This window comes from Sorghum bicolor, chromosome 1, assembly GCF_000003195.3.
Source record: "Sorghum bicolor cultivar BTx623 chromosome 1, Sorghum_bicolor_NCBIv3, whole genome shotgun sequence".
In the NCBI taxonomy this organism is placed as follows: Eukaryota; Viridiplantae; Streptophyta; class Magnoliopsida; order Poales; family Poaceae; genus Sorghum; species Sorghum bicolor.
Window position 1 is genome coordinate 909,659 of NC_012870.2, and position 25,075 is coordinate 934,733.

The window sequence follows — 25,075 nt, forward strand, 5'->3', positions numbered from 1 at the left end:
CGCGAAATTGAAAATGAGAATTTCTGAGGTGGAACTCGAAACAGTACACAGAAGATTGGATTGGATTGGACGGTGAAATGGAAATTTGTTCCTTATTCATTACGAAAACCTCCTGATGAACGAGGAGTCCTCTCGATAATAATAAATATAAAAATATATAATTGCACCGTGATCACGCAAGCAAAATCTGAGACCGACGATACATACACACCCAATGCGCAACTAAGTGGTGATGAAGGTGGGGTGGATGGGGAGGGAGAGAAATCAACAGAGCATGGCATGGAGAGCGACGTGGAGGCGGCGGCGACGACAGGAGCCGGCCGGCGGCGTACGTCTAGACAGTCTATACGAAGGCGTGCTTCTCCAGCAGCTTGAGGACGTCGTCCTGGTTGTTGAGCTTGGCCACGTCGATGGGCGTCTTCCCGTCCAGGTTCTGCAGCGTCCTGCATGAGCAATCCAATCCAATCCAATCAACCACCAGGTGTCAGAGGAGTCAGGCTGCTGCTTAGCTTTCAGGTGAGCCGGCATGGCAGATCGGCGGGGAGTGCGGGCGGCTTACACGGCGGCGCCGCTCTCGAGCAGGAGCGCGACGCAGTCCTTGCGGCCGTATCCGGCGGCGTAGTGCAGCGCGGTGTTCTTGTTCTTGTCGACGGCGTCCACCGCGGCGCCGGCCTCCAGGAGTGCCTGCGCGCACTGGAGCTCGCCGTAGCCGCAAGCGAAGTGGAGGCCACGCCGCCCTTCCGAGTCCTCCTCGTCCTTGTCCGCGCCATCCTCCAGCGCTTTCTTCAGGCCCTGCGTGCAGCTCCGACGACCAGGAGGAATGTCAGGTGATCACATCACATCAGATCAGATGTGCAAGGCGTAACGTAACAACGTGGCACCGGCACTGACCTCGACGTCGCCGATGCTCGCCGTGTGGTGGACGATGGACTCGTCCTCGTACTCGCCTTCCTCCCCGGCGTCGTCCTCCGCCTCGGCGTGCTCCGCGCCGCCGGCCTCGCCGGACGGGCCGCCGCCGACACCCATCGCGCGGCCGAACTTCTGCAGAGCCTCGGGGTCGTTCCAGTACCTGAACCATTCTCAACACGCATTCGATCATCATGGTAGTTCAATTTCTCCTTCATGGTAGCCTTGTTGAAGGAAGTAAGGAAGAACGCAAGCTCGCCGCTCACTCACTTCATCATGGCGGCGGGGCCGCCGGACTCGATCTCGTCGAGGATGGGCTTGAGGTCGGGATCATCCTTCATGCGCGCGACGCGGGCCTCCAGCTGCTCCTTGTGCGCCGGGTTGGTGAGGCCCCCCAGCATGGTGGACACGGCGGGATCCTGCATCAGCGCGCTGCCCAGCCGCTCCGCCATGGCCACGAACTGCGGGTTCTGCATCAGCTGCTGCATCGTCGCCACGTACTTCTGCGGGTCCAGCTGCGCCGCCGCCGCCGCCGAAGCCGCCTGCTGCTGCTGCCGCTGCCGCGGGGACACCACCGTCTTCTGCAGCTGCTCCGCCATCTCCGTGAACGCCGGGTCCTTGGCGATCTGCTCCGCCATTTCCTTGATGCTAGGGTCCTGCGCATGCCGTCGACAACTTAACATTTGTTAATCAATCAACAGCCGGCCAGGCCACCATCAGAAATTCATCACGAGGTAGGCCAGTTAATCAACCTCTTTCAGTTCAGATAACATCGAACTCGGCTAAACGTGGCAATTTTTTTTAGTTCATTTTCGTAGTATAAGAACGACTAGAGTTTTGCAGAAGGATCGGATTGAATGAGCAAAAGGAGAAAGATGACTCAGCAGCGTACATTGAGAAGGTTCATCATGGTGGAGAAGTCGAAGGGGTTGGCCGACGCCGACGGCCCTGCCCTGCGCGCCGCCGCAGCTGGCTTAGGCTGAGGCTCCGCCGCCGGTGCAGGCTCCTCTGTGGTGACAGCAGTAGCAGTCTTCTCCTCTGCACAAACAAACACCACCACCGCCACCACAAGTTCCTCTTGAGCTTCTCGATTGCTTCATTTCATGGCCACAAATCGCGCACGCCAACAACAGAACAGAACAGAACAGAAGAGAAAGCATGACATAGAGAAGAATCAAATCGCTGACCTTGCGCAGCCATGTCGACGGCGGCGGGGAAGAAGGAGGCGCTGGTGTTGGCGATGAAGCGAGGCGAGGATGATGATAAGGTGGGTGCCTCTGGCTGCAGCTGTGGTCTGTGGAGAGGAGCTTAGGATGGAATGGAAGGCGACCAACCAGAGGCGCCCACGCCGTTATTTGGCTTATATAGCGTTTGAGTGACTGCAATTTGTACACATGGATGATGGATGCTGCAAGGAGCATCTCCTTTCACAGACAACCAAAAAAAAAAGAAGGTAAAAGCAGCAGCACCACAGGTAGATCTCCTTGCAAGTCTTCAGTGTTTGTTTTTGCAGGTAAAAAAAATGTTTTCCAGAATTTCTTGCTGCAAATCTTGCCCTTTTAGGTTGTCAATGAAATGAAAGTTTTGTTCTTTTTGCTTGGTCACATGGCAAGCATGGAGTACAGACTTTCAAAGGTGAAGTTAACAATTATGTGACTATCATTTATCTTAAATAAATACATCTGTAAATGGAGACCTTGTACTTTGTTTTCCTATCTATCTACTGTATATAATACTACATCAAAGCTGCATGAACACGGCTCATCATTCAAGAGAGATAAAAGAGGAAAAGATAATCAAATCGGTGAGTCTGAGACAGTAGCTTTCTACTGTTTCTCCCTAGTAGTAAATCAAAAACCAAGTTAAATTGTAAGATTGAGAAGCTTCTTGGGATTTTCTTTTCACAAACCTTTGCATCTGGCCCTGTGGCGTACTGGCGTGGGCCAAAGAGATGTGCTGAGGTGCCAAGCTTGCATGGCATGCAATGGAGGGCCCACCAAAGCATGGGGGGAATCGGGCTCAGGGATTTGGGATAGCAAATGTGCGGATGCAATACCTTCCCTCGCCTGCTGTTGCGACTAAAAACCAATAACGCTGCGCTTCTGCTGTTTTTTAGCCTCTCATCACGGCATTGTAGTTGTACTCTTCTAGTACTTTCTTTTTTTTCCCTAATAAAGAGCACACGACCACTTAGGCCTTGTTCGTTTCACCTGGAATGATCATCTTAAAATCCTGGCTGGATTGCTAACAGAATTTATATAGACTTCATCACCTAGATTGATTCCTGGGCTGATTCTACTATAGCCGAACGACACTTCATTGTTAATTTGAGTTACTCCCCCTATCCTGAAAAAAGGTGACGTTTTTTTTACATTTAGACATCATGTTTGACCATAATTAAAATTTGAGTTACTCCCTCTGTTCTAAAATTTTTCTGTAAATTATAAAATAAATAAACAATTATTAAAGTATATTTAACAATAAAATGAGTCATAAAAATAGATGATATTTAGAAAAAAAAAATTAATAAAACGAATAAGGGAATACAAAAGCCAAAGCTTACCACCAAAAGCATAAAAGCTTCACAGGACATCATCAGGTTAGGCCGGACCGTTCCTCCTTGGCCCAACAAACAAATCCAGTAGGACAACGTGTCACCCACGCCCTGGCCTCGAACGAAATCTACGTCTCGCCCGAGCCCTGGCTTCAGCTCGGGTCTCCTGCTCCCAGGCTTCCTGCACACGATATCTACACCGCGGATGGGACGCAGGGCATGCCTTCTCCCATGCTGCGGCAGGGGACGGTGCCCACTGTGCTACCTGCCCTCTCCTGTTACGCCTTACCCCTATTACTGTCCGTACGGTCGGTCAGGGGGGATGGGAGACGTCAAATCTCAACACTGCCGCCATGACAAAGCACCACTGTCTCGTAATGCGGGTCAAGGGAAGTGGTCTCGAGAAGGATGGCCACGCTTCCCAACAGGATCCGACAGGGGAAAATAGGGCCAAGCGTCAGATCCACAACATCAGGGATGGCTCTGCACGATCAACAGTAACAACCACGCCGTGATCATCGCTCTGAGGGTATAATACCCTGCTGCTACAGTCCTGACATCACACCTCCTCTATATACTATAAGTAAAAGTAGTATTTACACGTGTAAAAACTCACCTCCTCTTGAGACTATAAAAGGGGAGGCAAGACACCGAACACGAAAAACACACGATCACACAACCACAACATACATGAGCACTCACACGAGCACTCATCCGCCTCCAAGGTCGAGACCTGGGACTCCTTTCCCTCTCTCGGAGCCTGCTTGTAACCTCTTACGAGCAATTTGAGTCCAAGATAATACAAGATCCGACCCTCGTACTGGACGTAGGACATTGTTGGTCTGAACCAGTATAAATCTCTTATGTCCACCAGAAACCGATAAATAGTCAAACAAGATATCTAAATCTAAATGTAAAAAATAATATTCTTTTTGGCATGGAGGGAGTAACGGATCTACTCCAGCATATGTTAAAGTGAGCTTATCGCATTATCTTCCATATCTAGCTCCTCATGCTATATGTACTACTGTGGGCCGGCTAAGAGGAGTTTCATGCTTCGAGTAGCAGTAGCAAAGGCTCAAGCCTGTCCCACCCTAGTGCTAGATCCTCCCCCCTTAAATAATAAAACGATAATAATTCTCAACATAACAAAGCTTTTTATCTATTCTCTGTAGGCCGATAGAATCTGTGCGGCAAGAGCTCCAAACACCGGTCTTTCAGAAAAAAGAACTCCAACCATGTGAGAACTTCACTGTTGTCATTTTGGCCTTTAAGTGGCCTGCAAACCACCCAACAACAGCAGAACCACTGCAAAAAGGCTACACACTGTCGAATATAGGTGAAGAAATATCAGGCCTTGTTTAGTTCACCCCAAAAACCAAAAACTTTTCAAGATTTTTCATCACATCGAATCTTGTGGCACATGCATAGAGTATTAAATATAGATGAAAATAAAAACTAATTGCATAGTTTGTCTGAAAATCGCGAGATGAATCTTTTAAACCTAGTTACTCTATGATTGGACAATGTTTATCAAATAAAAACGAAAGTACTGTAATGACGAAATCCAAAAAAATTTCGGATCTAAACAAGGCCTCAGTTCAAGCGTCTGTCAAAGGGCTGTGGCACCGTATAATGGGAGATAATCACAGAATGATGTGCAGTCCCAGTTGTTGGTGGAAAATGTTTTCATCAACCAGCTCAGCTGCATCGCTGCTGCAGCATTGAAGCCCCAGGGCAACTCATGTTCTTTCTTTCTCCCTCTCGCGAAGGGCTGCGTATTTGTCTTCTTGTTTTGTTCCTATTATATTTTCTTTAGAAAGGGCGACTAAAGATTTGCTGCTATTTTTATTAGACGAGAGAAAAAAAAAGAAAGAAAAAAAGAAAAAAAAATACAAGGGTAGTTCCCTATCCTGACCCCAGCTTGCTCACACATACCAAACCTACATACAACTTATGAGAATTGAGAAGGCGCAAGACCGAGGAGACTATTCCTATTCTTTTTACAACTAGTTGTTGACTGAAAAAATTTCAGGATATTGTAGCACTTTTGTTTGTATTTAACAAATATTGTTCAATCATAGATTAACTAGGCTTAAAAAAATTGTATCGCAAATTACAGGCAAACTGTAAAATTAGTTTTTATTTTTGTCTATATTTAATACTCCATGTATACATTTAGAGATTTGATGTGACGAGAAATCTTAATTTTATTTTGTTGTTGTTCCCCAAAAGCCAATTTTTTTAAAGATTTCTCGTCACATCGAATCTTTAAACGTATGCATAGAGTATTAAACATAGACGAAAATAAAAACTAATTTCATAGTTTGATCAAAATTTACGAGATGAATCTTTTAAGCCTAGTTAGTCTATAATTAAATAATAATTACCACAAATAAACAAAAGTGATACGGTGTTATGAATTTTTTTTTCTTTGCCAACTAAACATGGCCCTAATCTGGCATCCCAGCCCAGCAGGCCAGCACGCATCGCGCCATTGGAGAAGAGGCCCTCAGATTTGAGCCTTGTGGGGAGGCCAGCACGCAGCGCGCTTGGGGGAGTGAATTTTTTTTTATGTCACATCAAATATTTCATATTATATTTAGATACTAATAAAAAAATTAATCATATAACTTACCTAAAAATTGCGATACAAATTTATTAAGCCTAATTAATCTGTTATTAGCATATGTAGGTTACTATAGAGTCTAATTATAGACTAATTAGACTTAAAAGATCCGTCTCATAATTTTTTAACTAAACTATGTAATTAGTTTATTTTTTATTTTAATATTCTATGCCCCAAACATTGGATATGATGGTGAAATTTTTTGAGTTGGGAACTAAACAAGGCCACCCCTTACGTCACTTTGCGCGGCGTGGGGCAAACCGCCAGTACCAACCCTGTCCGGCACGCTGTCGTCATCCACCGGCCGGCACCAACGCTACACCCTGTCGTACAGCCGCAGCTGGACATTAGCACAAACACTCCACGGCAACCACAAGGTCCTGTTTGGTTCCATGTTTTTTTTATCACCTATCACATAGAATATTCTATATTTTCTTTTATTACCCATCACATTGAATGTTTAGATACATGTATAAAGTACTAAATATATACTATTTTTTTGCAAAACTAAAACAACAACTAGAGAATAATTTACGAGACAAATCTTTTGAGTCTAATTAGCCTATAATTGAACACTAATTGTCCAATAAAATAAAAATAATAAAGTGTATGTTAAATTTTATCACCTCTAACCAAACAGTCCCGCAGACTCGGAAGAAGAAAAAACCCCGCTTCCTAGGCCTTGTTTACTTCGCTCCAAAAACCAAAAACTTTTCAAGATTCTCCATCAATCGAATCTTACGGCTCATGCATGAAGCATTAAATATAGACGAAAACAAGAACTAATTGCACAGTTTATCTGTAAAATCGTGAGGTGAATCTTTTGAGTCTAATTAGTCCGTGATTAGACAATAATTATGAAATAAAAACAAAAATGTTATAATACCCAAAAACCCAAAAAATTCTGAAACTGAACAAGGCCTAACAAAAAAACCCAAGCCACACCTCAAACATATGTCGGATGTTTGATACCAGTTAGGAGTATTAGACATAGACTAATTATAAAACTAATTAGACAAATACACACTAATTTACGAGATAAATTTACTAAGCTTAATTAATTCATAGTTTGATCAATGTGGCGCTACAGTAAACATGTATTGTTCATGGATTCATTAAACTCAATAGATTCGTCTAAGGCCAGTCTCAATACATGTTTCATAAGAGTGTCATGCATATTAAATAGGGTGCCACATAAGCAAAATTGTTGACTTGGCAGAGTCATTAAATGAAAGAGTTTCATTAGATGACAGAGGAGTTTCATCCCCATAAAACTCCTGTGGCTCGGTTATCTAGTTTATAGTTTTGATAACTATGTCATGAAACTATGCATTGAGACTGGCCTAATATATGACACAAATTAAACTTTAGGCCTTGTTTAGATGTGAAATTTTTTTGGATTTCGCTAGTGTAACACTTTCGTTTGTTTGTGATAAATATTGTCCAATTATAAATTAACTGGAGTCAAAAGATTCGTCTCGTGATTTACAGTTAAACTGTGTAATTAGTTTTTGTTTTCGTCTATATTTAATACTTCATGCATGTGCCGTAAAATTTAATGTGACAGGAAATTTTAAAAACCTTTTGGTTTCTGATGGAGCTGGACATAGCAGTAGAGCAAAGCCATTAACCTGACAGTACTTGCGTTGTGACTTTAAATACTCGGAGTGATGCATCGTCTACACAGAAGTGTGAGGCCACAGGAAGTGTCCTTGCCCCATCCATCGGGATCACTCTCTATCAGCTGCCAACTGCCGCTGCTGTCCAAGTCCAACAAGCTTTCCCCACCCCACCTGATCAAAATGTCCGCGTGCCCGGCACCGGCACCGGCAGTGGCCACTTTTCTCCTCGTCGCGCTTCTCTCCTGCTGCTGCCAGTCCGCACGAGCCATCCGGACGCACGGCGGCGGCTATGTCTCCGCGGTCGGGGACCCCGGCATGCGGCGCGACGGCCTCCGCGTGGCCTGGGAGGCGTGGAACTTCTGCAACGAGGTCGGCCAGGAGGCCCCCGGCATGGGCAGCCCCCGCGGCGCCGACTGCTTCCATCTCGGTCCGTGCACACGTTAGATTCGATTCGGTTTTCTGACGACCACGGATTGCATTTGCATGCCTCAATCTGCTCTGCTTTCTTCCAAAAGCAGAGACGAGCTCCGACGAGCACGGGCAGCCACTCTACTCGGTGGCGCACCTGGTCACCGACGCCGACAACCGCCTGGGCGCGGGCGACCCGTTCCCGGGTTCCCCACCGTCCACAGCCCCCATCACCGACGCCGACCTCTACGCGCCGGCCAAGGAGCTCTACCTCGGCGACCGCTGCCAGGTGCCCGACACCCCGGTGCCGTGGCAGTTCTGGATGGTCATGCTCAAGAACGGCAACCTCGACACCACCGCCGCCATATGCCCGGAGAACGGCCGCCCCGCGCGCCCGTTCCCGCAGACGTCCCGCTTCCCGTGCCCCGGTGGAGCCGGGTGCATGAACCAGCCGCTGGTGTTCCACAACCGCACCGCGCTGGACGACGCCGGCCGATGGCTCCGCGGCGGCATGTTCGGGACCTACGACCTGGACGCCGCCAACCGCCTCGGCGCCGGCAACGTCTCCTTCTACTCCGTGACGTGGGAGAAGGAGGTGGCGGCGACCGGCGGCGGCGGTGGGTGGGCGTTCCACCACAAGCTGCGCACGTCCACCAAGTACCCGTGGCTGATGCTGTACCTGCGCTCCGACGCCACCAAGGGCTTCTCCGGCGGCTACCACTACGACACGAGAGGCATGACCAAACAGGTGCCGGAGTCGCCGGACTTCAAGGTGCGGTTCACCCTGGAGGTGAAGCAGGGCGGCGGGCGCAACAGCCAGTTCTACCTCATGGACATGGGCAGCTGCTGGAAGAACGACGGGCGCGCCTGCGACGGCGACACGGCGACGGACGTGACCCGGTACAGCGAGATGATCATCAACCCGTCCACGCCGGCGTGGTGCACGCCGTCGCGGATCGACCAGTGCCCGCCGTGGCACACCTTCCGGAACGGCAGCCGCGTGCACCGCACCGACGGAGCCCGCTTCCCCTACGGCGCCTACCACGTGTACTGCTCCCCCGGGAACGCGGCGAGCGCGGAGCAGCCCACCAGCTACTGCGACGCCTACAGCAACCCGCAGGCGCAGGAGATCCTGCAGCTGCTGCCGCACCCCGTGTGGGGCGAGTTCGGCTACCCGACGGCGAAAGGGCAGGGGTGGGTCGGCGACCCCAGGGCGTGGGAGCTCGACGTCGGAGCCATGTCGCAGGCGCTCTACTTCTACCAGGACCCCGGCACGCCGCCGGCAAGGAGGCGGTGGACGTCGCTCGACGTCGGCACCGAGATTTACATCAGCGACAGGGCCGAGGAGGCGGAGTGGACGCTCAGTGGCTTCGACGTCCTTGTGCCGGACATCAAGTCACAGCAACGGGCCAGCAACAGCTGCTGGTAGTACGTTACGTTGCGTAGCAGGCCAAAGTGTCTGTTTTTTTTCCTTTATTTTATTCATCATATCTACAATAATAATACGTACAAAGAAAGAATGAAAAATTTTCTATACATGCGTCTAAATATTCGATGTGACGAGGAATCTGAAAAATTTTACAAAATTTTTTGGAAACTAAACAAAGCCTTAGGGCACCTGCTACTTTCAGTTGCATGTGGTAAATATATACTGTATTGTTCTAACATATTGGTCAGAATCAAGAATCATGGGGGGGAAATGATTCCATATGGTTAGCATACTGGAATCACTTGTTCTAAACTGATGCTGATAAAGTTTCTGAATAAAAACGATTTCACTTTTTTCTAAAAAAAAAATAGCAAACAAACATTAAAGACTCTCCTGACAACAGGACGGCAAGTGCAAGAATGCTAAAGTAAAATACCGAACAAAAAACTCTGGGCGAGGCATCTTGGATGCATTATTATTTTACTTTCGTTTGGGAGAAACTGAAACCTGTAGCTCCTGTAAACGGCCCAAACATGGGCAAATCTACTGCAAAAAGGCAGTAACAGACGGGGAATACATTGCCGTATATATTGGACATAATGTGTGCAGTTTGACTGTTTTCTTCCCAAAGTAACCAGGGCAACACATTGAGCCAAAGAGTCTTCAGGTGAATGACCTACCCACTCCCGCGGCAGCTCAAAAGATGGAAAAGTTTCGATCAACTGGAGCAAACATCCAACTGTGGGTCTCTTCAGCTGCTGAGCTGCAATATTCTTCCACAGTTAATGGCGAAGCACAGCCAGCAAAACAAACTCAAAGCACGCTGATTTTGCTGTTTCTTCAATTGATGCAAAGTCCTGCTTTGAGCAAGCAGATTCCACAGGTCTTCATGGAACGTTCCTATTTCACTACAAAAAAGCATTGCTGAGCACCAAAATCAGCCCAAAACCTGATGGCACTTTCATGAATATCTGTGGATTCCAATGTTGAGGTCCGATGATATGGAGGTCAGATATGGCAATGTTTGGTGCCAAACAGCTTTGAACACTCGCTTTTGGTGTGCCTGAACAGACTGGCAAGGATTCTGGCCATGATACCTGATGTCGAAGATGTGGATCACAGGATCTGCTGAACCAGACGACACGTACCAGCCATCTGGAGACCATGATTGGTTAATCAGAGCTGACTGAGACTCACTGCTCTCTTGCTTCCAACCAAATGCATGAACCTCAGTTTGCCTAAGCCTGACATCAAACAAGCGCAGCTGTCTGCCTGGAGCCCTGTTAGCACAAAGAAACAAACAAGACTGTTTAACCATGCACCCCAAATATGAATAGAGCGCTACTGACAACCATTGCACTTAGAACATCACATAAGCACTACGAATATCAATCAGTGAAAGGTTTTCTTTATAAAACATTAAAACTACAGCTTGAGCAGTATATTAAACTTGTAGGCTATAATGCAACAATAGGTTAGGATTACCTCAAGGGTTAACAGCAACAAAATCAACCCACTATTCCAGAAACATTTTTTAAAAAAATCACTTACCCTGTCTGCACCATATATAAGTTGAAATCACATGGATTTGCTAATACGCTCATGCATTTGCTATCAATTAGGTTCTTGAACTCTGTCCGTCCAGCAGAGAGATCAAATCCTATTATCCTCTTGTCATAGCCAACTGATAATATTGTTTTTTTCTGTTGCAATCCAGCAACACCCATGACAGCAGAAGAATGGAAATCCTTATGCACTCTCTTGGGTTTCCATGAATCATCTTTGTCCTCCCAAAGTATAATAGCATGGTCACTTCCTCCAGTAACGAAGCATGCATCAGACCAGGGCATGAAACTTATGTTATTTATGATTCCTTTTGTGTGAGGCTTCTCCGGTAGGAAAGTAACTTTCCTCTGTTTCAGTTCAGGGAAAAATTGTGGAACACCATTTAGTAATATTTCAAGAAAGTAGATTATCTGTTACTCACAAAAATAAGGCATAGACAAGTATAGCCATAAAGTAGGGATGATGGAATCAAGTCTTTCAAGGTTTTATGTCACGACAACATATCACACTAAGGCATTGATGCCTACACGCTACACAGTGAAACAGTAAAATGGCATGAAGGCAATCACTTACGAAAACAGTTTCAGGAAAACCTAACTGAGTTATAACTGGTCGATTAAAGGTAGACCACCTCACAATCTCAGCAGCCAATCATCATTGCCATCAACATGATAGAACAAAAGAAAAAGAGCAAAGTCTAACTATGGTTTGCTCAAATTAAGTTAACATATGAGCAGGAATAACTAAAACAACCACCTCTCAAATTCCTCCCTATAACTATTATCTCAAATACTAATTATATGAAATCATATATGCAGAATTTGATAATTTAATCATATTATAACACTGCAGCTAACTGAATCTATATAGACATGTAGCTAGATGTAAAGGGGTGCACAAGTTTAGACAGAGTTCTTACTTGTCCTGATATAAGGTTTGTCATTGAAACCTGAGAATCGTCATTATCAGCAGTGTATACAGCAAAAATCGTCTCGCCATCTGGATGCCAAGCTATATCTTCAGGCCATCTATGCTTTGGGGAAAAGAAATCTGTTTTGCCACGAAATGAGAGAGAAGGTCTGCAAGTATAATAACGTACATTGTCAAATGGTGCTAACAATTGAAAAGATACCTGCCGAACAATTTTACCTTTTCACTAATGCAAATTGTGTTTGCAGGAGTGTTCTTTTGCAACCATAAATGATAAAGTTAAAGTTAACATGTACTCAGACAATAAGTGCATCTATCACAGAGAACTATATTCTCCTTAGTACCTGCACTACTGGCGTACAAATTTAACATTGACATGCTAATTAACATGTGCCGGCGGTGTAGCATTTCTTCCTTCAAAAAGTAATGACATGAAACATGGATACACCAAACAACAAAAAATACACTTCCTAAAGGTTGTACCTATACTAAAATCTTATCCATTTCCAAAATCATCTTTCCATGTGACTTGAGCAAGGTTAGTGCCATGTTCCCAGTCCATGACGGGGTAAATCCACTGGGAGACTGGCCAGGTGGAGTAGGCTGCTAAAGGTGAGAAAAATACAGATACGGAACTATTGATTCTTGCCTGCATCCTCACGAATACATGGTTCCTCCAAATAGCCTCACAACTAACCGATGGGTATTCCTAATGCAACTAATCACTAAGAAACCAACTAACCTAGCAGACAAGATCAAGCTGTTGCTGCATGGCTTGGATGGGACATCCATGCTGCTTGCCTCACGTGTTGGGCCTAGCCAGTCCCATGATTGTTAACTACCGTACAAGATTCATAAGGTTGATGTTATCTGATGTTAAGACAGTATATTAACCATCATGTGTGTGCCCATACCAAGTTCGCCTTAATTCAAACAATACACTAAAATTTCACTAACATGTATTGAAGGAGAGTTGTTGGATGCTTGACCATAATGGTGTTTCCCATGGTACAATGGAAAGTGTTGGCACATCCTTTTTGGCTAACTTTTTAAAAATAAAAATAAAATAAACTAACTAGAGGTTTCAGAGTAAAAATCCTGCTGGGTATACCAGCACACAAGAAAAGTGCTGACTTTCAGTTGTGCCATAGCATTACATCATTTTGGTTGCACGAGAAGATAGACAAGAAAAGTGCTGAGTGCCTGAGTTTAGTATCCAAGTCTCGACTAAGCGCGAGAAGAGAGACAAGAGACAAACAATAAAAGAAAGCAGATTAACTTGTTTTTCTTGTCAATTTGTGCTAATGAACTTTTTTTAGCATTTGTGCTAATGAACTTGGCAAGGTAAGACATACTAAGGTGGGCACTTCAGCCTTAACTGCAAAAAACCACACTTAAGGTTCATAAAGTAAATACTTAAATCTACGTAATTGATATCAACCCCACGTATGCATTTATTATCTCCTTAGTGTCAATATATGATCATTTTGGGAGTGAGGCTTCAAGAATAAAGCATTGTCTAAGGATCCTGTTGGCATAAATCTACAAAACCAATGCAATATCTGTCAAGCAAAACTATCATTAAGTACTGCTGAGTCACTCATTAAGGCTTATACAAAGTATGAATTTTAAGTTTCAGGATAGATATAAGTTTTTCTTTCTTCCATCACCATGTAACCATAAACACTTAAGCTGAGATCATTTGCAAGTATCATAGTGCATTCACTACAACTTTACAGAAACTAGTGACATATCTCTTAAATATGATTGAAAGATTAGTAAAAAAAGCAGGAAATGAAAAGGAAAACATGTTGACAATTCATAGTAACATTATGCATACCCTCTTGTCTCCACTTGCCATAAAGTAACCAATCCATCCAGCGCACTGCATCACAAGAAAGCATAAGATTAAAGTTTTGGAAATTAAGCAAACTTATCAAATCATGTTTACTTTAAATTATTATTATTATTTGTTTCACATGCAATTTGAGACAAACAAGTAAACAAAATCATTGATTTGACAGCATGTATATTGGAACAGTGGTTGAGAACTTAGTCCAGTCATCCCAGTTTATAAATCTAAACCAGCAGCCTATACTACTGCTCGCAAAACTTTGTCCAAGAAAGAAGTACAAGCAAATAGTCCCACTTAGAAGTAAGCTTGCTTTGTGAGTGGTGCTTGTAGACTGCCATTACATAACCTTTTTTGGGTGTATTTTTGCAGGCACCATAAAATTCTGGAGGTGGAGAAATGATTTCAATGATGCCAAAGCTGAATACTAATGGTACACGTGCGTGCTCCTCAGTGTACGTGTGTCATGCTCTTTTTTTTCCCTACAGTTGGTGCATTCATGGTACCTATTTACTGGTATATTTATTATATACCATGAATTTGCAGTACCTGGTAACAACGAGCTGATCATTAGCAGGGCATAGCTCAAGACACCTAAGCTTCCTCCTGTGTTGGCTCGAGACCAAATTGCCACCTTGAAATTTAAGCACAGTTGCAGATGATTTCTTGACATTTGGGATCAAGTTCTGATGCTCCTTCTGTTCTGTAAAACCAGATTTGCACAGCTGAGAGATGCATAGCACATCAAACATCAATAATGATAAAGCGACGGCCAAAACTACTACTTCTTTTTTTGCGAATCAAAACTACTACTTCTAAGGGGGGCAAATCTGTAGTAAGTACCAATCTTTCTCTTGGGCTTCTTCTCCTCTTTCCTTGACCGCTCCGGCGGCGCCGGTGATGAAGAAGATGACGGGGCGGCAGCCTTCTTCAACCCAGGCATGGGCTCAGGGCGCGGGGCCGGTCGGTTGCTGGTCCCAGGGATGACAAGATGCGGCCTCGCCGATGGCTGCGGCGCGGGCGAGGGAGCCTTCTTCTCTGGCAGTGGCGGCTGCGGCGATGGCTTGAGATCCCTCTGGATTGGCGGCGGGGATGGTTTGGGGTCCCTATGGATTGGCGGCGTCGGTAGCTTGGGTTCCGACCGGGTTGTTGGCGGCTTGCGATCTCGGAACCTGGCGAGCCGCGACTGCGCCTCTTCCAGCTTCATCTCCGCGGTGTCCAGCTGCGGCGGCCATCGGAAGTAGAGAAACCCAACCAAGATCACAACTTTGTCATCATCGTCGTGTCAGAAAGGCGAGCGCGAGGAGGAGCGGGCGAGGGCGTACCAGGGACTGGTAGTGGAGCAGCTTGAGCTTGCAGCGCTCGACGTCGCGCTCGCGGTGCGCGATGAGAGCGACGACCGCCTCCTCGGAGATGTCATCATCCTCCTCCTCCACGTCGTCACGCGGCGGCGCCCCACTGGCGGCGGCGGCGCCCGCGCCATTGGAGGCGGGGCAGGGGCAGTAGGTGGAACCGTTGTCGTCCTTCTCGAGCTTGGGCCTCTTGAGCGCCGGCGGGTCGCCCATGTCGAACGCGGCGGCGGACGGTTCGAGGTCAGGACAAGGGGTTGGGCAGCGAAGCGGAGCGGCCGCGCGTCTCCTGGGTGTCCGACCTCCACTCGCCCGCCCGCGTCCCCGCGAGTCGTCGTGGGTGTATCCGGTTCCGGGGCCTTGTTTCATATCGAATCTTACGTCATAGGTATAGAGTATTAAATATAGATGAAAATAAAAACTAATACAGTTTACCTGTAAATCACGAGATGAATCTTTTAAACCTAGTTACTCTATAATTGAATAATGTTTGTCAAATAAAAACGAAAGTGCTCCGCGTCTCTCGCCCGCCCGCACGCACGCGCACTCAGCCCGTCAGCCAACGACGACTAGTGCGATGGCAAGTTTAGGGTTACGATTACAAACCGGTTTGCAAATGACATCGGAGATTTTATATTATATTAGGAAAAAAAAAACTTGTGTCAAGCCATTTTTAGTAACTTTGATTTTCGGCTGCTATACCGATTTATTATTTATTGTAAAAGGAAAATATTATTCTATAACTGAAAACCAGTGTTGATAAATTCAAACGAACAAGATGCTAAATAAGAAATATTTTATGGTGGTTTCAATGAAACACGTGTAGTAGTTTTCTATAAACTTGGTAATATGTGTGCTTGAGATAAGGAAAAAAGATACTGAGTATATATTCATAATAATTCCATAATCCACACCAACTGCAGCTGACAACATTTTTTGCAAGACAAGACTGTACGAAAATGAGCAAACAACATCCCACACAAAATTACAACAGCTCAAGGCCCTAGCAACAAAGGGTAACTTGACGTGCCTCTGTATTTACAGTGCAGTATGGATGGGTATCTGATAGACTGACTGATCAACGCCAGTACACCACAGCCTCTAGAGTGTAAATCTGAACAGAGCCGGCTTAGATGATGTGAACAAATGTTGGTCTTCTATGGTGTCTCGTCTTCATGGTACAGGTACAGGCCGAAACCAAACCTCGCACAGGCTTTGCAGAACGCAGCCTCTTCTGCCGCAGACACAGGATCGTCGAACCGTGCATCGCTCAGTGATGCTGTTCCAGCAGCCTCCCTATGAACCTGCATCAGTGTTAACAACACCAGACAGGTCTATCAAATAACTGTCGTCTTAGTGTGCCAGTAATTCATTTCATTTGATGCACGCAAATTCAACATCTCCTTCAAAACACAAACTGCATAGCCTAAAATGTACCAAGGTATGGACTGCAAAATGTTAAAGCCATGGTGCAAATTAAAGATCACCTTCAGAACACGGACTGCATAACCAAAACATAACTGGGCATGGACAGTACAATGTTAAAGCCAAGGTGTCGGAGGCAGGATGAAGGGTTATGATCCAGTGCTGAATCACGTAACCTCTCTGCTGATATATCATATAGTTCACTGGGACCTTATACCATTTCAAGCTCTCTGTTTAATGGTATAACTTAACATGCATGTACCAAATCATATTCTGTCTGTTTAGCTGTAGAAAACGAATTCAGGCAACAGATATGGCTGGTTATTACTAATGGCCAAGAATGACACAGAAATGTGGTTACGCCTTGGGTGTGAAAATAGGCAAAGCCTGAACAAACTAAGATTGAGTAGAAATTTGGAATCATCTGCCACTGGAATTGTTTTGAGAAAACTTTTGAACTAGAACTAACAGAATTCATGGTAACCCAACAGCTATAAATCTATAATGCACAAAAAAAAGGGCCTCTCTTGCCGGAGTTCTCCCATGGATTTCAGGCCAAAACCCACCTATCATCTATCCACAAAAAAAAGGAAAAAATACTAAAATGTTTTTACACAACAAGGTTAAAAGCAACAGTGAGACTGGTTATCCAGTCAACTAATGGTCAGAGACAAATATCAATCGGTTATCACAATTGAAGATGGCAGTGGAGGTACCTCTCCATCTGTTCCGCGTACAGTCACACGGTATATGACCGTCACCTTTCCACTGTCAGTGTAAATAACATCACGGACTTCCCCACACCAACCTGAAGAGAACAACCCAGTGAAATTTGAAAAACAGACAGTTGGCAAATGAAGCACATCCAGCACATTTCAAGTCGAGAGTGAACACACAAGATCAGTGGAGCAAGGGGCTCGAGCAGTTTTACAAGGGAAGGAAAAGGAAATGTTGAATTCGCCTCATGATAAATGGAATTTTGCTGACACCCAAATGACAATAATCCTATGCAGCTCATATATACTAGTAGTACTTAATGATCCACCCTTCACGCTTCATTACAAGTTTAACAAGCGCACATAATAGTGGGTGGGCATTATCAGTAGCATGAGTTTGGATTGTAGCCTCACCTGGAGCATAAAAGCTGAGCATCCTGTTGGCATGGTACCTGAGCACAATCAGGACGAGGAAGAGGTCAGATAAAAATGAAAAATATGAGTATGGTCCAAGCATCGCGTATGGGTTGCTAGATCCGCCTGAATTCTGGCCTAGGATTAAGATCTGCAAGGCTTTAGCCCAGCCCTAGAGCAAGAGAGCTAGTAGCGGCGGTAGGTGAGGTGGCGCACACACCAGGGGATGACGGGGTCGGAGGCGGAGGCGCGCCGGGAGGGAGGCCGCACGATGGCGTCCGGGACGCGCTTGTTGAGGTCGCGGAGGATCTCGACGAGAGGGCGCGTGATCCCGGACGGCGCGGCGTCGAGCGGCACGACGTAGTTGGTGGTGGATGCCACCGCACCCGGCGGCTTGCGCTCCGGCGCCGCGGCGGCGACGGCCACGCGAGCCGGGCGCCGCCGCGGGAGGGCGGCGGATGCCGGGAGCGGCGTAGTGAGCGCGCGCGCGAGGAAGGCGGACGCGTGCTCCATGGTCTGCGGCTTCCGCTTCGGCGGCGGCGGCCGACGGGGGGGGGTCAAAGGCTGCTGGTTAGGTTGGCAACCGCGGTTGGTGCGAGTGGGACTGTTGTGTGTTGGGAGGGAAGTTGTGCACGTACATTGACTAGACTGCTGCCACTTGCTAATCTCCAACAGGAGTAGAGAAGCTACATTTTTCTCTAACTTAGGTCTTGTTTAGTTAAAAAATTTTTGCAAAATATGAATAGTAGCACTTTTGTTTGTATTTCACAAATATTGTCCAATTATGGAGTAACTAGGCTCCAAAGATTCGTCTTATCAATTCCGACTAAATGTGCAATTAGTTTTTATTTTCATCTATATTTAATACTCCATGTATAATTTTGCAAAAATTTTGGGTAACTAAACAAGGCCTTATGTGCACCTATTGCCCTGTTTACTTGAACTTATCACCACTATTTTTTCATCCTAGAATAATATTTTTTTTCTCACAACAAATCAATATAAGTGTCAGCATTAGTTGTGTTCTTCAGCAAAATTATTTAATATGAGAATAGTGTAAGGATTAATGTTGGTACGTTCATCATGGAATGTTACTATATTCTCCTTCGAATCCTCTAGCATCCCATTCAGTAATATGGCAATAACGGTTGTATACTGACAAAATGAAGTTTTGAACTTGTAAGCGATGTGATGTGCTTTTTTTTTGTTTAATGCAAATGCCGATTGTTTCTCTTAATTCTTGTGCATGTGTTTATACAAACTGGTTATCTTAATCCTTGCGCATGTTTTTTTTATACCTGCTTGTAAATGATGTTTTTCTAGCTCATGTATCATGTATTTTAATAAAAGTTGTTCTTCAGATACATGATAAAATGAACTTTTGGAGCGATATCAATGGTTTGTTGACATCTATCTCAATTGAAACGTCATTTGCCTTTTATCATTTTTTTCGCGAGGAGTCTTTTATCATTTGTCTTATACTCTCTCTATATAGAATTTAGAAATTGTTTTTGACAAGGTTTGGGTCAAAGGTTGAGAACATAAAATCATTAGTAACTTTTAAATTGTTGAGTTTGCAAATATGAAAATTATATGAATAGATTTGTCTTGAAAAATATTTTTATAAAAGTATACATATATATTCTATGATAAATCTAATGATACTAATTTGATAACATAAATCTTAGTATTTTTTTCTAGAAATTTGATCAAAGTTTAAAAAGTTTGACTTAGAACAACACTGTAAAATTAATTCTTTCATGGACGGAGGGAGTATATCATCTTTAGTTGTGGTACTCACAAGTTATAACGGCCTTGCATTCCTTGCTTCCATTGCAATTTTCCAGTTTGTGGAGCATCTAGCTTTCATTTTGCTGGAATTTGAGTTATGCTAATGCTTTTGCTGATTTATTGTGAGAGAAAAATATTATTAAATCACTGAGAAGTATTACTAAAGTAGTGCTAAAGAATAGGGTGGCAAAGTTAAATTCAACATTGCTAGAAGTCAAACGCCAGGTGGAGTATGTCCTTGAATTGGAATCCTATCTCCACCGGCCCTGTTATAGACGTTGTCTTGGACTGTGGTGCACTGCTCATTTTTTATTAAAATTATGAACTTGTTTGTTGCTTACCTACAAAATTTGACAGCCACTTAGTAATATTTTCCTCGTATAATAAATTAGTTAATAGTATTTTAAACCATACTTTTTCATGAAGTGAATTGTTATTGGGTACAACCGGCGGAAGAAGAACGACCTAGTACCCACGTCTGCGACAACCAACACAGCAGAATCAACGTGCAATAACACGGCAACAGATGCAAATGAACGTGCTACTCTTTCTTTTTTCCTATCTTACCTTTGCTTTCTACAATTCTACCAGTCGAACACAGTTCCTGTTCGAAACGGGATGTCTCAGGCTTTGTTTAGTTCAAATTTTTTTTGAAAAATGTAGTACTTATGTTTTTATTTTGCAAATATTGTTCAACCATAAACTAACTAGATTCAAAAAAAATTGTCTCGTATTGTGTAATTAGTTATTTATTTTATCTATATTTAGTGTTTCGTGCATATGCCGAAAGATTCGATGTGATAGAAAATCTTAAAAAGTTTTTTAGTATTAAAGTGAACTAAACAAGGCCTACAATGAAAAGCAAAAACATCACATAATGTTTTTGTCTGACTTCAAATTTGTCAAAAGAAAAAAAGTTTGCCTTGTTCGTTTGGCTGATAAGTCATGACAGCTGTTAACTAATTTTTGAGTAATTTATTATAAAAAAAAACATTATTGAATAGCTATTAGATTCGGCTGATAAGCTCAAACGAACAATATCCATCGGTACGAATTTGAGCTGAGTTTAAATGTACAAATCGAGATAGGACAGAATAAAATATCCCTTTCTAGAAAAAAAAAGACGCAATAAGACTCCCTTAGGACGTGAGTTTTATTAATAGGCTGTCACATAGTAGGTAGTTTCAATAACATGGTATTATATTTAAGAAGAGATAGACAAAATAAGTTTTATTGGCACGATTACCAATTCTCACTGTGTCATGAAATTAAATGGTTATAAAAATACAGGATAAAACTTTACATTGAGTCTTAAAAACAAAGCCATAAATTTATCCACCAAGACTGGCCTAAGTGTTTTCACCCATACCGGCCGCCTCCTACTATGCTGATCCCTCTATCTAAAAAAAGAGTCTCACACAGGTTTTTATGTTGATCAAATTTTATAAAAATTAATTGCAATATCTGTATCTTCAAATAAATTTAATAAAAATATATCTATTGATTATTCTAATGATACTAATTATATATCATAAACATTAATTTTTTAATATATTCGATTAAAGTTAAAAACATTTACAAAAAATGAGAGTGACACACATATGACAAAGGGAGTATCAAACAAAATTCAAAAGGCCTACAGTGCCGTGTTGTCAAATGGTTTCTCAGTTGCTCTGGTCACATTACAACAAAAACCAGAGCATCCAATCCAGATTAGCACAAACGTTTCCATGCATCCAAACCACACACTTCAAAGTTCAATGGTAGTCAATCAAAGGCTTAATAATCTGTTAATGAGAGGTTGCAAAACCAGTGGCCTCGTCACTTCCTAGTAACTGGATAAATGCATCCACAAAAGTGACCAATTGAATAATGTTCAACAAGCACTTAACACCCATATAGTAAGTAATATAACGCATCCAGAAAAAACAAAAAAAAAGGAAAAGAAAAAGAAAATGACTATATTAGGGGATGCACAATCAACAAAACAAAAACAACTGATATTCAATCAACATCTAACACAAAGTTGTAACCCTCAAAGGCACATAAACTGCCATACGCCCTAATGAGGATTACAAACACATTTAAGAAAAAAATAGGATAGTTAAACAAACCATGTTTCTCTTTCGACTTTCAAGCCTCAATCAAATGCCCTCATGGAAAAGGTGCTTCGCAGGATTCAAAGGCCTACTTAAACAGTACAGAGTACACAACTTTAGTCATCTATCACATATCCCTATTGTAGATTTAATAAGAACGATAGAACCAGCAGTTTTACTGAAAATGCTGATAAGAAATAAACCAGACAGCTATAAAAACATTTATGATGTATTTATATCAGGCCAAGTAATACTGATCTCCCAACTGATGTTCATAAGGGAAAACATGGGTGATGCCGAAAGAAATCCATATGCAACAAACAACAAAAGTTGGCTGAGTTTACTTGGGTAGGGAAACTGCTAAACAGGGCCAAGCTTATTAAAAAAAAGGTTAAACGAAAACATCATAACCTTCTTTGTGCCTTCCTATAGGTTCAGTGATTCCATATTTATGAAGATAGTACGTTCCACATGATGTATCCCTGTGGAGTTTAGAATATCCAGGAATACTTTCTACACGTCTGTAAGACTGTAAAATATGCAAGTTAGTCTGCATAAAATTTGGAGAGCTACAACTATTTTGTGTGGTGATTCTAGGATGGTTATCATGTGCCAGTGAAGTTGACTATATGGCACAAAGAGAATCCAGTGATGCGCAATAGAGGTAGCGCAACCATATGGGAACTTTGCTTCTACCCAACACACTCCTCTGCTCTCTTCCGCTTAACTCCTGTACAGGCTTGTTTTGGCTTCCCAACACGCTCTTCTAACAGCGCAATCTTCGCAGCAAAGCTAGTAAATTCTGAGGGAGATAACTTGTGATCCTCCATGCATTTGGATATTGAACTCAAAAGAGCCAAGTCCTCCTCATCACGCTCCTGTGCAGAACCAATCACATGTACTCGTTAGGATAAGGTTTATTAGAAAGCATTGAAGACAAGAAACTTAACACATCATAAAACGGTTGCCGAATACTAACAATAACAACAAATGAACGAAATAACTGGTTAGGCCAAGCATAAAATCCTGCAAACCATGCCGAATATAACAAATGTGGTACAAGAATGATGACAAACATACCGATGCCTGCCCCTCATTCTCATCTTTCGTATCGTGCTCAAGTTTCTCAATGATGAGAGCGAGTGTTGGTGCAAGAGGGAATGCTTCCTGAAATTCAAATGCAAGGATGATGCGCATTGCCTGAAGATACATGGCCTTATTTATCATTTCGATAACGACATCTGCAAGAGAAAAGAAAAAGGAATTGCAGTTAGCGCATTGAAAAGGTCCTGAACTGGAACATGGAAAATCTGAAACGCTCGAATGTTATCAGGGTTCTCGAATGTTATCAGGGAAGTAGTAGATTTCATTTTTCTCACCCCGCATCTTCCTGACAAAGAGCTTGGAGGCCTTGAGCACCTCAACGCAGGCCGCGACGTCTGCAGCGTTTACAAGGTCGCAGAGCTCCTGCGCCGGGAACTCGACGGGCACCCCGAAGGCAGCCATGAAGAAAGCGAGGCCGCGAGCGCCCGCAGCGCCGGGCGCGTTGCCGACCCCACCGCCACTGCCGCGCAGGAGGCGGCTGCGCCACGTCAGCGCGACCTCGCGGGCCTCCTGCCGCAGCAGCAGCTCCGCGTCCCTCCCCTGCCCCCAGGGGAGGCGCGGGCACCCGGCGCGCACGTAGAGCTCGAGGAGGAGCGTGCAGGCGGCCTCCACGTCGGGGCTCTCGGCGCGGATGTAGTAGCGGCCGATGGCGCGGAGCACGAGCGCAGCGGGGTCCGGGGCGCGCCGCAGCGCGCCCGGCCCCACCTGGCGCAGCCACTCGACGCCGCCGTCCCGCACTTGGGCGGTGACAAAGCGCCGGACACCCCTGCAGTTCATCTGCTGGCACCTGTGCTCGAGCTCCGCCGCGTATGCGTCGCCAGCGCCGTCCTGGCGCTCGCTGTCGGGGTTGGGTGCGGGCTCCGGCTGGGGCGCGGGTGCGGACTCCGGAGCGGGACGTGGCTGGAGTGCGGGTGCGGGCTCCGGCAAGGGACTGGACTGGGGCTCCGGCAAAGGACTGGGCTCCCGCTCCCACTGCGGTTCCGGCTCCGGCTCCGGCGCCGGCGCGGCATTGGGTCCGGGTTCAGGCTGTGGCGCGAGAGTGGGCTCGGGCTCCCTTTCCGGCTGTGGCGCGGGAGTGGGCTCGCGCTCCCTGACCGGCTCCGGCGCGGGGGCGGGAAGGTAGGGTTTAGGGTTGGAACCGGGCCCCGGGAAGAGGACAGCGAAGGTGGCGGCGATGGAGGCGACGTCGAGGACGACTGAGTCCCACTGATCTAGGAAGTCGGCGAGGGTGTCGCTGAACGAGGCGAGGGTGTTGACCGAGTGCAGCATTGCCGCGCGCGAGGCGGCGGTGGAAGCGGGCGGCGGAGGCGGAGGCATCGCGACGCGTGGCGCGCGGTGAGGAGGGAGGAGGGGGAAGACAGGGACAGAGGCGGGGTGTCAGGGGGTTTATGGACATCTGGCGGGTCGTCAGGCGGCGTGGGTGGGGTGGGGGAACGCCGATGCCGATGCCGAGACGGGAACGGGATGGGATTCGGATGGCTGGGAATTCGGACCCAAGTTCGTTTGGTACAGACATCATGCAAAATTGCAAAACGCAGCAAGGATTCATGCATGAATGCATCATCCAACTCAACTCTGCAACACTAGGCCTTGTTTAGTTCTAAAATTTTTAGCAAAATATGAATAGTACCAATTTTTTTTTGTATTTGACAAATATTGTCCAATCATGGCCTAACTAGGCTTAAAAGATTCGTCTCGTCAATTCCGACCAAACTGTGTGATTAATTTTTATTTTTGTCTATATTTAATACTTCATGCATAGCTCTAAAGATTCGATGTGACGGGGAATCTGAAAAATTTTGTAAAATTTTTTGGGAACTAAACAAGACCTGGATCGATTTGCCTTGAAGATATAATAAAATACAAAAAAAATCAGAATTTCTTCTTTATAATAATAATAATAATAATAATAATAATAATAATAAATCTCAAATTGGCTCATCTGTCTTTCTTTCCCTTAGGTTGATCATTAGAGGTCTCTTGACTTTTCTCTTTCTTATTTTTATTTTATTTTTTGACTAGTCAAAAAAATTTAAAATGATCTAGTGCTTTTTTTATATGGAACTCATAAACCAATGATAAATCTTTGGATACAAGAGACCGAAAGAAATTAAAGATTTCTAAACTCTCGTGTCCCCTCTAATCATCTCTTTTTTTTTTTTTTTGCCTGCACGGTGCTTGCCTTCATGCTAGACAAGTTTTTCTAGATGACATACATTGGACTACTACAATGGCAGTTTGTTTGGACAACCACAGTAGACAGCCTACAGTGTAATTCCAC

General features: G+C 44.7%; 5 protein-coding genes across 6 annotated transcripts; 1 reads left to right on the forward strand and 4 right to left on the reverse strand.

The window, feature by feature from the left end:
- Positions 74-2,254, reverse strand: LOC8061402 (ankyrin repeat domain-containing protein 2A). Its single transcript, XM_002466043.2, has 6 exons — positions 2,094-2,254; positions 1,799-1,944; positions 1,177-1,562; positions 892-1,069; positions 560-792; positions 74-443 (listed from the first exon to the last, which is right to left on the reverse strand). Exons 1-6 carry the CDS (start codon positions 2,104-2,106, stop codon positions 344-346), a joined length of 1,056 nt encoding a protein of 351 aa, XP_002466088.1. The 5' UTR covers positions 2,107-2,254; the 3' UTR covers positions 74-343.
- On the forward strand, positions 7,649-9,674 carry LOC110431261. 2 transcript variants are annotated; one of them, XM_021450168.1, is made up of 2 exons: positions 7,649-8,138; positions 8,227-9,674. In XM_021450168.1, exons 1-2 carry the CDS (start codon positions 7,760-7,762, stop codon positions 9,546-9,548), a joined length of 1,701 nt encoding a protein of 566 aa, XP_021305843.1. In that variant the 5' UTR covers positions 7,649-7,759; the 3' UTR covers positions 9,549-9,674. The 2 variants fall into 2 exon arrangements, with proteins under 2 accessions (XP_021305843.1, XP_021305848.1); XM_021450173.1 differs by having other exon boundaries at positions 7,654-8,138; positions 8,230-9,674.
- On the reverse strand, positions 9,982-15,590 carry LOC8061403 (U5 small nuclear ribonucleoprotein 40 kDa protein). Its single transcript, XM_021450179.1, has 7 exons — positions 15,222-15,590; positions 14,740-15,118; positions 14,446-14,599; positions 13,885-13,929; positions 12,034-12,193; positions 11,100-11,461; positions 9,982-10,828 (listed from the first exon to the last, which is right to left on the reverse strand). The coding sequence occupies exons 1-7, from the start codon at positions 15,459-15,461 to the stop codon at positions 10,510-10,512; spliced, it is 1,659 nt and encodes a 552-aa protein (XP_021305854.1). The 5' UTR covers positions 15,462-15,590; the 3' UTR covers positions 9,982-10,509.
- Positions 16,109-18,408, reverse strand: LOC8061404 (DNA repair RAD52-like protein 2, chloroplastic). The gene is made up of 4 exons (XM_002466045.2): positions 18,021-18,408; positions 17,801-17,838; positions 17,387-17,478; positions 16,109-16,549 (listed from the first exon to the last, which is right to left on the reverse strand). Exons 1-4 carry the CDS (start codon positions 18,311-18,313, stop codon positions 16,403-16,405), a joined length of 570 nt encoding a protein of 189 aa, XP_002466090.1. The 5' UTR covers positions 18,314-18,408; the 3' UTR covers positions 16,109-16,402.
- Positions 21,923-24,136, reverse strand: LOC8061405 (translation initiation factor IF-2). The gene is made up of 3 exons (XM_002466046.2): positions 23,070-24,136; positions 22,771-22,931; positions 21,923-22,568 (listed from the first exon to the last, which is right to left on the reverse strand). Exons 1-3 carry the CDS (start codon positions 24,109-24,111, stop codon positions 22,383-22,385), a joined length of 1,389 nt encoding a protein of 462 aa, XP_002466091.1. The 5' UTR covers positions 24,112-24,136; the 3' UTR covers positions 21,923-22,382.